This window comes from Larimichthys crocea, chromosome VIII, assembly GCF_000972845.2.
Source record: "Larimichthys crocea isolate SSNF chromosome VIII, L_crocea_2.0, whole genome shotgun sequence".
Lineage (NCBI taxonomy): Eukaryota > Metazoa > Chordata > Actinopteri > Sciaenidae > Larimichthys > Larimichthys crocea.
The window spans coordinates 29,025,439-29,039,322 of record NC_040018.1 but is presented as its reverse complement, the minus strand read 5'-3'; the positions used below and the strand labels follow the sequence as shown (position 1 = coordinate 29,039,322).

At 44.1% G+C, this 13,884-nt stretch overlaps 1 protein-coding gene across 1 annotated transcript in view; it reads right to left on the bottom strand.

Moving 5' to 3' along the window:
* Positions 1-13,884, bottom strand: part of LOC104938801 (alpha/beta hydrolase domain-containing protein 17C) — a 42,844-nt gene that overhangs the window by 9,581 nt on the left and 19,379 nt on the right. The window contains 1 exon segment of the mRNA XM_027281618.1: positions 1,283-1,462. Within this exon segment, the coding sequence (XP_027137419.1) occupies positions 1,283-1,462 (180 nt within the window).

Sequence of the window (13,884 nt, the reverse complement as noted above, 5' to 3'; positions counted from 1 at the left end):
CACTAATTTTACAGATGGTTTAACTGATGCAACCGATTAAAATGATGAATCCACTTCAATGTTCTACTTTGACAACACTTAATACGCAGTAATGGCATGCTCCCTTTGCTGACTCTTAAAACAGGAGCGATAGGACAGGCCATCTGCAGCAAAGATGGATATAATTGAGCAGCAGCTCCACTGAAAACTCTGCATATTAAAAGCAATTACTTTGTCGCATGTGGGCTGTAAATTCTAGAACTGCAAGTTGGTGTCTTTTTCAGTCCTTTAAAAAGAAGAAATCCAGCCTGCAGTCTGAATGTGGCAGTCTGTAAGAGTGGAGTGTGTTTTTCTGTCATTATGAATCATTGTTACACTCTTGCATGCAAATCAGGGGTGCATATGAATACAGTTAGAGTTTCTGAAACACGGATACAGCAGTGTACTTTGTGCAGTGGGGCTGGAAGATTATGAAATGACAGGGTAACAAAATCCATCAGATCACGGTGCAGTGAGAAAAGAGAAATGAACTGTGCAGGCTAGAATAACTCTTTCTATGGGAACATGGAATAACAGAACTCACCTGTTCAGCTCTCAAATGATCCATGCTACTGTAAACTCGACTGTATGTGAAGATGATGGTGTTGATCTGTATTCTTTATGCAGGTGCAATAATTAGACACTGATCAATCATCTACTTCAGCTGCTTCAGTGTCCGTGCTTGTGTGACTTGAAGGTGAAGCTCTTAATGTACCAGTCCAGCTCTACAGTACGCTCCAACCGTCTGAACAGTGACCTTGGGCTGTAGATATAAGAGGCTAAAAGGAGTTTCCTTAGCAGGGTGTCTGGTTTCACTCCGAGAGACGGGGTGAGAGGAGTTCAGACATCAACAAAGAGCTTGAACGTGAACCACTGCTTCCTCACATCAAATGGAGTTAGTTGCGGTGGTTGGGGCGTATAACAAGGATACCTCCCTGGACGCCGCCCTGCAGAGATATTCAGGGCTTGTCCAACTGGGAGGAGTCTCCGGGGCAGACAAAGAAAAACACTGGAGGAATTACAGATCCCATCTGGTTTGGGAATGCATCCCCCATGAGGAGCTGGAGGATGTGGGGAGAACGGTGTATAGGCTAACTGTTCCTTTTTCAAGACTTGAAAGTGTCAACCAGAAAGACTGTTACAGGGACATGGCATGTCTGTCTGGTTGCCATCAGTGGCAACTAGATTTGAAAATATGTTTGCTCGTTGCCCAGTTAAGCGCTGCTGTGGTGTGCATGTATTATGCTGTGTGTATGTGTCTCACCTGGGAAAGGCGTCAAAGCAGTACGTCTTCCGTGTATCGGGGAAGGCCACCCTCAGCCCTGACATGAGGGGCGAGTGGAGGATGACGGCAGCACATTCATAGCGAGCAGCCAGGTCGATGGTGGGCACGGTGCCGATGCTCTGACCATAGAGGATGATGTTCTCGGGTGTAACACCATACCTGTACAACAACAACACACAAGCGGGAGTCATGAGACTACAACCTCCCTGTACCCAATTGTGCTCTACAGACAGACAACACTGCCGTACAGTGAATAGTCAGAATCTTTTCAGTTACCCTTAAGAACATTGATGACATTTATATCTCAATTGCCTTATTGAAGATTTTTGGACCATTCAGTGCTGAGCAGCTGTTGCTCTATAATATTAGCTCAGCACATAGTGAGACACAGCAGTCAACGGTAGAATTTAGACACTAACTTCTACATTCAGCTTTAAATGTCACCTCATCATCAAATGTGAACTACAGTAAACTGCTCTTTAGGTTTTATAGTAAAATTCTACAGCTACTACTAGAAATACTAGAAACAGTCCATCCTTTCCCACCAAGACTGCAGTAACACCTACATGAGAATGCTGTTTATTGACTTCAGCTCAGCATTCAATTCCATCATCCCCTCCCATCACCAAACTCAGTGAGCTGGGCATCAACACCTCTCTTTGTAACTGGATACTAAACTGACCAACAGACTAAGCTGTTAGAACAACCACACCTCCTGAAAAATGGCGTCCCACAGGGCTGCATGCTGAGCCCTCCTGTACTGCACATCCCTACATGGTTCCAATGCCATTATCAAGTCTGCAGACGCCACAACGGTGATTGGCCTCATCACTGGCAATGATGGGTTGGACTACAGGTAGGAGGTCCGGCTTCTGAAGAACATAGCCATCAACACCAAAGAGATCATCGTGGACGTCAGAAAACGAATGGCGGCATACATGACCCGATTCACAGTGTATCTTTAGCTTCAGGGATTTAAGTATCCGCATCTGAGGACCTCTCTTGGACCACAAACACGTCAACTCTAGTCAAGAATGCTCACCGGTATCTCTTCTTTTTGAGGAGACTCAAGAAGGTTCATCCGTCTCCTCAGAGGAGAACCTATTACTGCAGAGGCTGGTGAAAACACCAGTTCTCCACCCTGCTGTCCGGCTCAAGTGCAAGTGTCTGTGGAGGGCATGCAACATTGTCAGGCACACCTCTCACCCAGGTCACTGACTGTTTGCCCTCCTCTTCTCTGGTAGACTCTACAAAACTCTCCATTCCAGAACCTGTATCAGCTCTCCAATCATTCTGGCATTTTCTACAACTGAAGAATGGTGCACAGTTTTCATAGTATCATGATTCAGAGCACAACTGTTGGGTATTTTTTTAGCACTCTAACATCAATCTTTCATCTGACCAATGTGCTTGGCACTTACTGCTTACTGCCGTTTCAGAAGGTGCACAGCATCTGATGCAGGGAGCAGACTTTGGGAGACAGAGCAGTCTACTAATGAATACTTGTATGGAATCTGATCTAAATGTTACATTACAATCAATTCAGGTTAAGGGTTCACTGTACTTAATCAATGCGATACTTTACTCAGTGCAGCGCTACTCAATTATGATATCATTACACATTAATACAAGATGTGCACAGAACTCCCTGGTACATATCCTATTTTTAACAAAAGGCTAATATCTGTCTACCCATAGAGGCTGCACATGCCTGAACACAGATAACCTGATATCAAGAGCTCTAGGAGGATACAAAGGGAGTGGAGGGAGTGTTGTATCACAGTGATGAAACTATTCCAGCATCAGGACGGAGATGATACCCTCTGATACTCGGCAGCTGTTCACAGATATGGCTCTATAGCGGCCCCAAACAATGAGCCATCTGACACAGAGAAGCAGATTCTTCCTCTCAGGAACATAATCTAATCTGCACCAAATGAACAGATCCATACACGCGATGCGACAGGTACTGGTACCTACACAGTATCTGTTTAAGATCTCGGCGTGCAGTAAGAAGAGACTGGGGTGTTGAGGTGTGTGAGGTGGATGGCAGGTAAACAGTCGCCATACTGTACTACTTGAAAACAAACCCACGAGTAGGTCAGGTTTGACAACAGTCCAACTTTTAATATTTCTGACGCTCTATAAAAACACTGAATGATGTACAGTGAGGGAGGCACTAACCCTTCAACAGCCATCAGCTGAAACGTGTCATGTGGTCGTTCATACCAGTTTTTAAAAACAGCCAAACTCTGCTATAACCTTCTCCTGGCTGCATCCCAAAAACAGCACCGTGGAATGATTATCATCACTTTCAGTGACATGGATTAATTGCATACATTGGGCTGTAACTGTTTGTATATTCATGTCAAACCAAGACAGTGCAAGGGTTCATGGTCTGGTGCGTGCAGCTGCGTGCAGACAACACAGTAGCTAGACTGATGCACGTATTGCAGAACCAAAGTTCACAAGTGTGTTTCCCTCACAGATTTTCTGCCATATGACACTGACAATACGCTGAGGTTAGCACAACAAGCAAACAACAGGCACATTAGTCACATTATGGCAAACAAAGTTGTTTGGGAACAATTCGGGTTCCAAGTCCACTACAACAGCAAGGATGATGTGTTGGAGTTGGTGTGTGAATGGACACACACTGAACATTCAACAGCATCAGCCAGCTGAACAGAAGTAGGGCAGGGTATCGATTCAAATTCCAAGAATCGATTCGATTCCGATTCTATGAGAATCGATTATCATAATCCGATCCGATCCAATTGATCTCGATTCAGGTTAGTGTTATTAAAACCATTTTTTGGTCGCCTGAAGCCCTCGTTTTCAACAACGGGATACGGGTGCATATCTTTGCAAATGTAACCCACAATCGCCTCAGTTATTTTACGTACAGAAGTGGCTGGTAGTTGTAGAGTTTTCCTTGAGTGTTCTTTTGTCTGTAGTTTTATTATATTTCCGGTGAATTTCCATTTTTCTCACGTTCGTAAGCGCATCAGAGTCATTCCGACGGCCATTGAACGCACCTCGCATGTGTGAGATGCCGTAGTGTAGTTTAAACACGGTGCACGCCTGTTTCAGTTCAATGACGCAACTAGTGGGGTTAAAGTTCACCGGGGGAAAATGTATTAAAATTTTAATTTAATTAAATCGATCTTTGGATGTAGAATCGATTTTAAGAAATTAATATGCAAAATCGATTCAGAATCGGAAAATCGATTTTTTCAACACAGGCCTAAACAGAAATGCAGTAGGCTACTGAACTCTCAATGAACTTGGTTCATAAAGCAGGCTATAACTTCTGAATATATATAGAGTAAATATTTAGTAAATAACTAATGAGGCAGCGTCCTACCTCAGCTTGTCCATGTCAGTGTTCACTTTGCTAAACTCAATATCTGGAACAGATTTAATATAGTTCTGTGGTTTTAGCTTGACTGGATTAGCGTATTTAACACATTATTAGTGCAGGGCAGCTGTTGTAACCAGACTGAAGCAAATAAATTACTTTGTGCAGACATGAGAAATCATTAAAGCTGGAAAAATGTCTTAAGTGGCTCAGACTTTTCCCCCGCAGCTGCAAAGCGTCTCAAAATAAAACTGTCCTGTAGTAAATGTCGGTCAAAAAATTGGTGCACGGCATCAATAAAAAGACCATGGAAATAATACAATTATGAATCAGCTGATATTTTATTGCAGTGTGTTCCAATGTGAGGAAGTTATGTAGGCTTTAACTAGTTCACACTTCCAACATCCCTCACTCCATGAGAGACAGACCAGTGTAACCATTATCAAAAGTCTTGGAGACCAATAATCTACAAAAACAATAAAAACATTTCCAGAGTTTTCCCAAATCAAGAGACTCCGCAAGACTTCTTCCTCCTGGAAAAGCCCCGAGGACCTGCCAGGAGCTCCACAGCTCTAAACATTAATTAGTTGCTATGCATTTGTACTTCTTGAATGTTTATACGTTATATTACTCTTCTACCTTCCATTGCCCTTTTGTTCTCCAAGCCCCCTCCACCACTGACAGAAAACAGGCCTGTCAGGGAGGACGACACGAACCCCTGCCAGGACTCACAATGTGGGGAGGAAGCTGTACGCAAATCCTCCGTTCTCCTGACAGTGCTGGGAATGCAGAGAGAGGCCGAGCGGAAAGGTTCAGCAACCCTCTGCCACAAACACACAGCACGGAAGGATTAGACTCTTGCTTAACAGATAACCATGACAAAGGATTTGGACAAGAGGTGCTGGGCTGTGCCCGATGAAGTGATGCCATCGTAAGAGCTCTTCAGATAACAGCTTGGGTGCCACTAATCTGTTGGTGTAGACAAATCCTGCCACTGATAAGCAGCAACTGAAGTGAGCAGTCGTCCTGATAGCAGATTATGAGCCCACACATGGATGGACACAGTATCCACTGGCTGCCACCCGACACAAAACACTAAACTAACATCTTACAGCTCGCTCTTAGGACTAGAAACTCACTACACAACTTTGAGCAGCATTATGGCTGAAGATGGACAGTCATATAGTCAGATGAGTCAGTCAGTTGTTCTGGTAAAAAAAAAAAAAGGGTTGAGACTTTACAGTGTCATGATTCCACTGACATCAGTACAGACTATCCTTAGTTCGCATCTCATTCTTACATAATAAGAAAAAAATAAATACTAAATCATCATTGTGTCTGTGTTCCAGCTTTTGTCTGCCACACGTCCAAATGGCCTGGTTTTCAGGCCAGTCCAATTGGCAAGAGACCCCGGGGCAGACCCAAAACTTGCTGAAGGATTACACAGCCCATCTGGCCTGTGAACGCCTCAGATTTCCCAGGAGCTGGAAAACATTGCTGAAGAGGGGGACGACTGGAATGCCCTGCTTAACCTTCTGTCACCGCAACGTGATCCCAGATAAGCAGAAGAAAATGGATGGAAAATTACCAAAAAAAAAACACAATGTAATTGGTGTATGCCCGAACACCATGTAACACCGGTACCACCTAATACCACAGCACTCCTAGAGGTTAGGATAAAGTTACCCAAATACAGGAAAGAGAGAATAACCAGGGGATGAAGGGAAAAGCCTCATGAGTCACAGATCAAGCTGAAGAGACTCGGCACCTTCTTTTATTACCGTTGGTTCTGAACGGGCTGTGTTAAAGCCAAGTGTCAGCTGTTTATTGAGAGGAAGTCAAGACGGTTGATGGAAGACTGCCTGCACATGAAAAGATGACTCAAGACCACGAGGAGTCAGGTGTACAGATGGCCTTTTGTTGCTTCTCGGGCACACATGGGGACGTCTGTTGCCTCTCACGAGCCTGAATCCAGTTGGTGTGTTAGTGATTTTCTGGTAATTTACATACTGCACAAAGGTGAGTGGCTCTCATTCTTAAATTAATTGATGTAACTCCCATTAATTAAGGCGGCCCACCATAGTCTAATTCGTCCCGCCACAATTATTAGGTATTATTTTTACACTTAAACGAGTGGACACTCGTAGGGATTTAACAATGCATCGTGACACGATTAAAAATCGGTACAAATGCGCGACGACTCGCATCGGTTGACAGAAAAAATGAATCACGATTCTTGGCGAATGGGAACCCGCACAGCTCGTGCTCTCACTGGTCAAACAGGCTTCCCGGCGCGTTGCGTGAGCGTGAGCGTAAGAAAAAGAAAAGAATAAAAAAAAAAAAACAAATGGCATCTCCCTTTGCTGACTCTTAAAACAGGAGCGATAGGACAGGCCATCTTGCAGCAAAGATGGATATAATTGAGCAGCAGCTCCACTGAAAACTCTGCATATAAAAGCAATTACTTGTGTCGCATGTGGGCTGTAAATTCTAGAACTGCAAGTTGGGTGTCCTCTTTCAGTCTTTAAAAAGAAGAAATCCAGCCTGCAGTCTGAATGTGGCAGTCTGTAAGAGTGGAGTCTGTTTTTCTGTCATTATGAATCATGTTACACTCTTGCATGCAAATCAGGGGTGCACATGAATACAGTTAGAGTTTCTGAAACAAGGATACAGCAGTGTACTTTGTGCAGTGGGGCTGGAAGAATATAAAATGACAGGGTAACAAAATCCATCAGATCACGTGCAGGATGAGAAAAGAAAGAAATGAACTGTGCAGGCTAGAATAAACTCTTTTTTATGGGAACATGGAATAACAGAACTCACCTGTGTCAGCTCGCAAATGATCCATGCTACTGTAAACTCTACTGTTGTGGAAGACGATGGTGTTGACTGTATTTCTTTATGCAGGTGCAATAATTAGACACTGATCAATCATCTACTTCAGCTGCTTCAGTATCCGGCTTGTGTGACTTGAAGGTGAAGCTCTTAATGTACCAGTCCAGCTCTACAGTACGCTCCAACCGTCTGAGGAACAGTGACCTTGGGCTGTAGATAAAGAGCTAAAAGGAGTTTCCTTAGCAGAGGTGGGTCTGGTTTCACACCCTAGAGACGGGTGAGAGGAGTTCAACATCAACAAAGAGCTTGAGACGTGAACCAACTGCTTCCTCACATCAAAATGGAGTTTAGTTGGCGGTGGTTGGGGCGTATAACAAGGAACCTCCCGGCGCCGCCTGCAGAGATATTCAGGGCTTGTCCAACTGGAGAGAGTCCTCCGGGGCGAGACAAGAAAAACACTGGAGGAATTACAGATCCCATCTGGTTTGGGAATGCATCCCCAGGAGGAGTGCCTGGAGATTGGGGAAAAACGGGTGAGGGTTTCAATGGCTAACTTTCCTTTTTCAAGACTTGTCACCAGAAAGACTGTTAGAGGGAACATGGGCATGTCCTTCGTGGTTGCCATCAGTGGCAACTAGATTTGAAAATTAGTTGTGCTCGTTGCCCCAGTTAAGCGCGTGGCGATGTTGGTGTGCTGTATTATGCGTGTGTTATGTTGTGGTGTCTCACCTGGGAAAGGCGTCAAAGCAGTAACGTCTTCCGTGTATCGGGGAAGGCCACCACCTCAGCCCCTGACATGAGGGGGCGAGGTGGAGGATGACGGCGCACATCATAGCGAGCAGCCAGGTCGATGGTGGGCACGGTGCCCGATGCTCTGACCATAGAGGATGATGTTCTCCGGGTGTAACACCATACTGTACAACAACAACACACAAGCGGGAGTCATGAGACTACAACCTCCTTGTACCCAATTGTGCCCTACAGACAGACAACACTGCCCGTACAGTGAATATGTCAGAATTCTTTTCAGTAGATACTTAAGGAACATCGATGATATATCTAGATCATGCCTTATTGAAGTATTGTGATTTATTGGACCATTCAGTGCTGAGCAGCTGTTGCTCTTATAATTAGCTAAGACCTAGGGAGACCAGCAGTCACGGTAGAAATTTAGACACTAACTTACCTTCAGCTTTAATTGTCACCTATAACAACATACCAGCAGCTTGTCATCATCATCATACCCACATACTTGATAAGAATGTATCATAGTAATGTCACCTATCATTAAATGTGAACTACAGTAAACTGCTCTTTAGGTTTTATAGTAAAATTCTACAGCTACTACTAGAAATACTAGAAACAGTCCATCCTTTCCCACCAAGACTGTAGTAACACCTACATGAGAATGCTGTTTATTGACTTCAGCTCAGCATTCAATACCATCATCCCCTCCACATCACCAAACTCTGGGATCAACACCTCCTTTGTAACTTGGTAACTAAACTGGACCAAGACTAATCGTTAGAACAACCACACACCTCCTGAAAATGGCATCCCACAGGGCTGCATGCTGAGCCCTCCTGTACATCGTCCCACATTCCCATACAGAACGTAGACCACAATCGGACAACATGATGAGTTACAAATAATCTGCAGAAAGCCACAACGGTGATTGGCCCTATCACTGGCAATGATGGGTTGACCTACAGGTAGGGTCCCTGTTCTGAAGAACATAGCCTCAACACCAAAGAATCATCGTGGAGTCAGAACGAATAAGGCGGCATACATGACCCGATTCACACAGTGTATCTTTAGCTTCAGGATTTAAGTGTCCGCATCGCAGAACCTCTCTTGCGACCACAAACACCAACTCAGTCAAGAAGGTCACCGTATCTCTTCTTTTGAGGAGACATCAAGAAGGTTATCCGTCTCTCTTACATGAGAGAAAGACTAGCAAGGCTGGTGATAAAAAAACCAGTTCCTTCTCCACCCTTCACCAGTGATGCTGTCCGGCTCAAGTGCAAGTGTCTGTGGAGGGCATGCAACATTGTCAGGCACACCTCTCACCCAGTCACTGACTGTTGCCCTCCTCTCTTCTCTGGTAGATTACAGAGACTCTCCATTCCAGAACCTGTATCAGCTCTCCAATCATTCTGGCATTTCTACAACTGAAGATAGGTGCACAGTTTTCAAGTATCATGATTCAGGGCACAACTGTTGGGTAGTTTTCAGCACTCAACACAATCTTTCATCTGACCAATGTGCTTTGGCACTTACTGCTTACTGCCGTTTCAGAAGGTGCAGACTTTGGGGACAGACGCATCTACTAATGAATACTTGTATGGAATCTGATCTAAATGTTACATACAATCAATCAGGTTAAGGGTTCACTGTACTTACAATGCGATACTTTACTCATGCAGCGACTCAATTATGATATCATACACATTAATACAAGATGTGCACAGAACTCCCTGGTACATATCCTATTTTTAACAAAAGGCTAATATCTGTCTACCCATAGAGTTGCACATGCCTGAACACGATAACCTGATATCAGAGCTCTAGGAGGATACAAAGGGAGTGGAGGGAGTGTTGTATCACAGTGATGAAACTAATTCCAGCATCAGGCACGGAGATGATACCCTTGATACTCGGCAGCTGTTCACAGATATGGCTCTATAGCGCCCCAAACAATGAGCCATCTGACACAGAGCAGATTCTTCTCCCTCTCAGGAACATAATCTAATCTGCACCCAATGAACAGATCCATACACGGATGCGACAGGTACTGGTACTACAACGTATCTGTTTTAAGATCTCGGCGTGCAGTAAGAAGAGACTGGGGTGTTGAGGTGTGAGGGGGATGGCAGGTAAACAGTCGCCATACTGTACTACTTGAAAACAAACCCACGAGTAGGTCAGTTTGACAAAGTCCAACTTTTAATATTTCTGACGCTCTATAAAAACACATGAATAGATGGGACATGAGGAGGCACTCCCTCAACAGTGATCAGTTGAAACGTGTCATGTGGTCGTTCATACCAGTTTTAAAACAAGCCAAACTCTGCTATAACCTTCTCCTGGCTGCATCCCAAAAACAGCACCGTGGAATGATTATCATCACTTTCAGTGACATGGATATATTGCATACATTGGGTGTAATGTTTGTATATTCATGTCAAACCAAGACATGGCAAGGTTCATGGTCTGGTGCGTCAGCGTCAGACAACACAGCTGTAGACTGATGCACGTATTGCAGAACCAAATTCACAAGTGTGTTCCTCACAGACTTTCTGCCATATGACACTGACAATCGCTGAGGTTAGCACAACAGCAACAACAGGCACATTAGTCACATTAGGCAAACAAAGTTGTTTGGGAACAATCCGGTTCCAAGTCCACTACAACAGCAAGGATGATGTGTTGGAGTTGGGTGTGTGAAAACACACAACTGAACATTCAACAGCATCAGCCAGCTGAACAGAAGTAGGGCGGGTATCGATTCAAATTCCAAGAATCGATTCGATTCCGATTCTCAAGACTGAGAATCGATTATCATAATCCGATCCGATCTCGATGTTATTAAAACCATTTTTTTGGTCGCCTGAAGCCCTCGTTTCAACAGGATACGGGGCATATCTTTGCAAATGTAACCGCAATCGCCTCAGTTATTTAAGAGAACGTACAGAAGTGGCTGGTAGTTGTAGAGTTTTCCTTGAGTGTTCTTTTGTCTGTAGTTTTATTATATTCTGGTGAATTTCCATTTTTCTCATTCCGACTTCATGAACGCATCATGTCATTCCACGGCCATGAACGCACCTCGCATGTGTATAGTGTAGTTTAAACACGGTGCACGCTGTTTCAATTCAATGACGACTAGTGGGGTTAAAGTTCACCGGGGGAAAATGTTTTAATTTTAATTTAATTAAATCGATCTTTGGAGTAGAATCGACTTAAGGAATTAATATGCAAATCGATAAATCGGAAAATATTTTTTCAACACAGGCCTAACAAGAAGTGCAGTAGGCTACTGAACTCTCAATGAACTTGGTTCATAAAGCAGGCTAAACTTCTGAAATATATATAGAGTAAATAGTAAATAACTAATGAGGCAGCGTCCTACCTCAGCTTGTCCACGTCAGTGTACTTTGCTAAACTCATATCTGGAACAGATTTAATATAGTTCTGTGGTTTAGCTTGACTGGATTAGCGATTTAACACATTATTAGTGCAGGGCAGCTGTTGTAACCAGACAAAGCAAATAAATTACTTTGTGCAGACATGAGAAATCATTAAAGCTGGAAAAATGTCTAAGTGGCTCAGACTTTTTCCCCGCAGCTGCAAAGCGTCTCAAAATAAAACTGTCCTGTGTAATTGCGGTCAAAAATTGGTGCAGGCATCAATAAAAGACCATGGAAATAATACAATTATAAATCAGCTGATATTTTATTGCAGTGTGTTCCAATGTGAGGAAGTTATGCAGGCTTTAACTAGTTCACTTCCAACATCCCTCACTCCATGAGAGACAGACCAGTGTAACCATTATCAAAAGTCTTGGAGACAATATATCTACAAAAACAATAAAAACATTTCCAGAGTTTTCCCAAATCAAGAGCCCTGCGAGACTTCTTCCTCCTGGAAAAGCCACGAGGACCTGCCAGGAGCTCCACAGCTCTAAACATTAATTAGTTGCTATGCATTTGTACTTCTTGAATGTTATACGTTATATTACTCTTCTACCTTCCATTGCCCTTTTGTTCTCCAAGCCCCCTCCACCACTGACAGAAAACAGGCCTGTCAGGGAGGACGACACGAACCCCTGCCAGGACTCACAATGTGGGGAGGAAGCTGTACGCAAATCCTCCGTTCTCCTGACAGTGCTGGGAATGCAGAGAGAGGCCGAGCGGAAAGGTTCAGCAACCCTCTGCCACACAACACACAGCACGGAAGGATAAGACTCTGCTTAACAGATAACCATGACAAAGGATTTGACAAGAGGTGCTGGGCTGTGCCCGATGAAGGATGCCATCGTAAGAGCTCTTCAGATAACAGCTTGGGTGCCACATCTGTTGGTGTAGACAAATCTGCCACTGATAAGCAGCACACTGAAGTGAGCGTCGTCCTGATAGCAGATTATGAGCCCACACATGGGGACACAGTATCCACTGGCTGCCACCCGACACAAAACACTAAACTAACATCTTACAGCCCGCTCTTAGACTAGAGACTCACATACACAACTTGAGCAGCATTATGGCTGAAGATGGACAGTCATATAGTCAGATGAGTCAGTCAGTTGTTCTGGTAAAAAAAAAGGGTTGAGACTTTACAGTGTCATGATTCCACTGACATCAGTACAGAGACTATCCTTAGTTCGATCTCATTCTTACATAATAAGAAAAAAATAAATACTAAATCATCATGTGTCTGTGTTCCAGCTTTTGTCTGCCACACGTCCAAATGGCCTGGTTTTCAGGCCAGTCCAATTGGCAAGAGACCCCGGGGCAGACCCAAAACTGCTGAAGGATTACACAGCCCATGGCCTGTGAACGCCTCAGATTTCCCAGAGCTGGAAAACATTGCTGAAGAGGGGGACGATTGGAAGCCCGCTTAACCTTCTGTCACCGCAACGTGATCCCAGATAAGCAAGAAAATGGATGGAAAATTACCAAAAAAACACAATGTAATGGTGTTTGCCCCAAACACCATGTAACACCGGCCCTACCAACGCACTCCAGAGGTTAGGATAAAGTTACCCAAATACAGGAAAGAGAGAATAACCAGGGGATGAAGGGAAAAGCCTCATGAGTCACAGATCAAGCTGAAGAGACCGAGCACCTTCTTTTATTACCGTTGGTTTGACGGGCTGTGTAAAAGCCAAGTGTCAGCTGTTTATTGAGAGAAGTCAAGACGGTTGATGGAAGACTGCCTGCACACATGAAAAGATGACTCACGACACCACGAGGAGTCAGGTGTAAGATGGCCTTTTGTTGCTTCTCGGGCACACAGGGGACGTCTGTTGCCTCTCACGAGCCTGAATCCAGTTGGTGTGTTAGTGATTTGCGGGTAATTTACATACTGCACAAAGTTAGTGGCTCTCATTCTTAAATTAATTGATGTAACTCCCATTAATTAAGGCGGCCCACCATTAGTCTAATTCGTCCCGCCACAATTATTAGGTATTATTTTTACACTTAAACGAGTGGACACTCGTAGGGATTTAACAATGCATCGTGACACGATTAAAAATCGGTACAAATGCGCGACGACTCGCATCGGTTGACAGAAAAAATGAATCACGATTCTTGGCGAATGGGAACCCGCACAGCTCGTGCTCTCACTGGTCAAACAGGCTTCCCGGCACGTTGCGTGAGCGTGG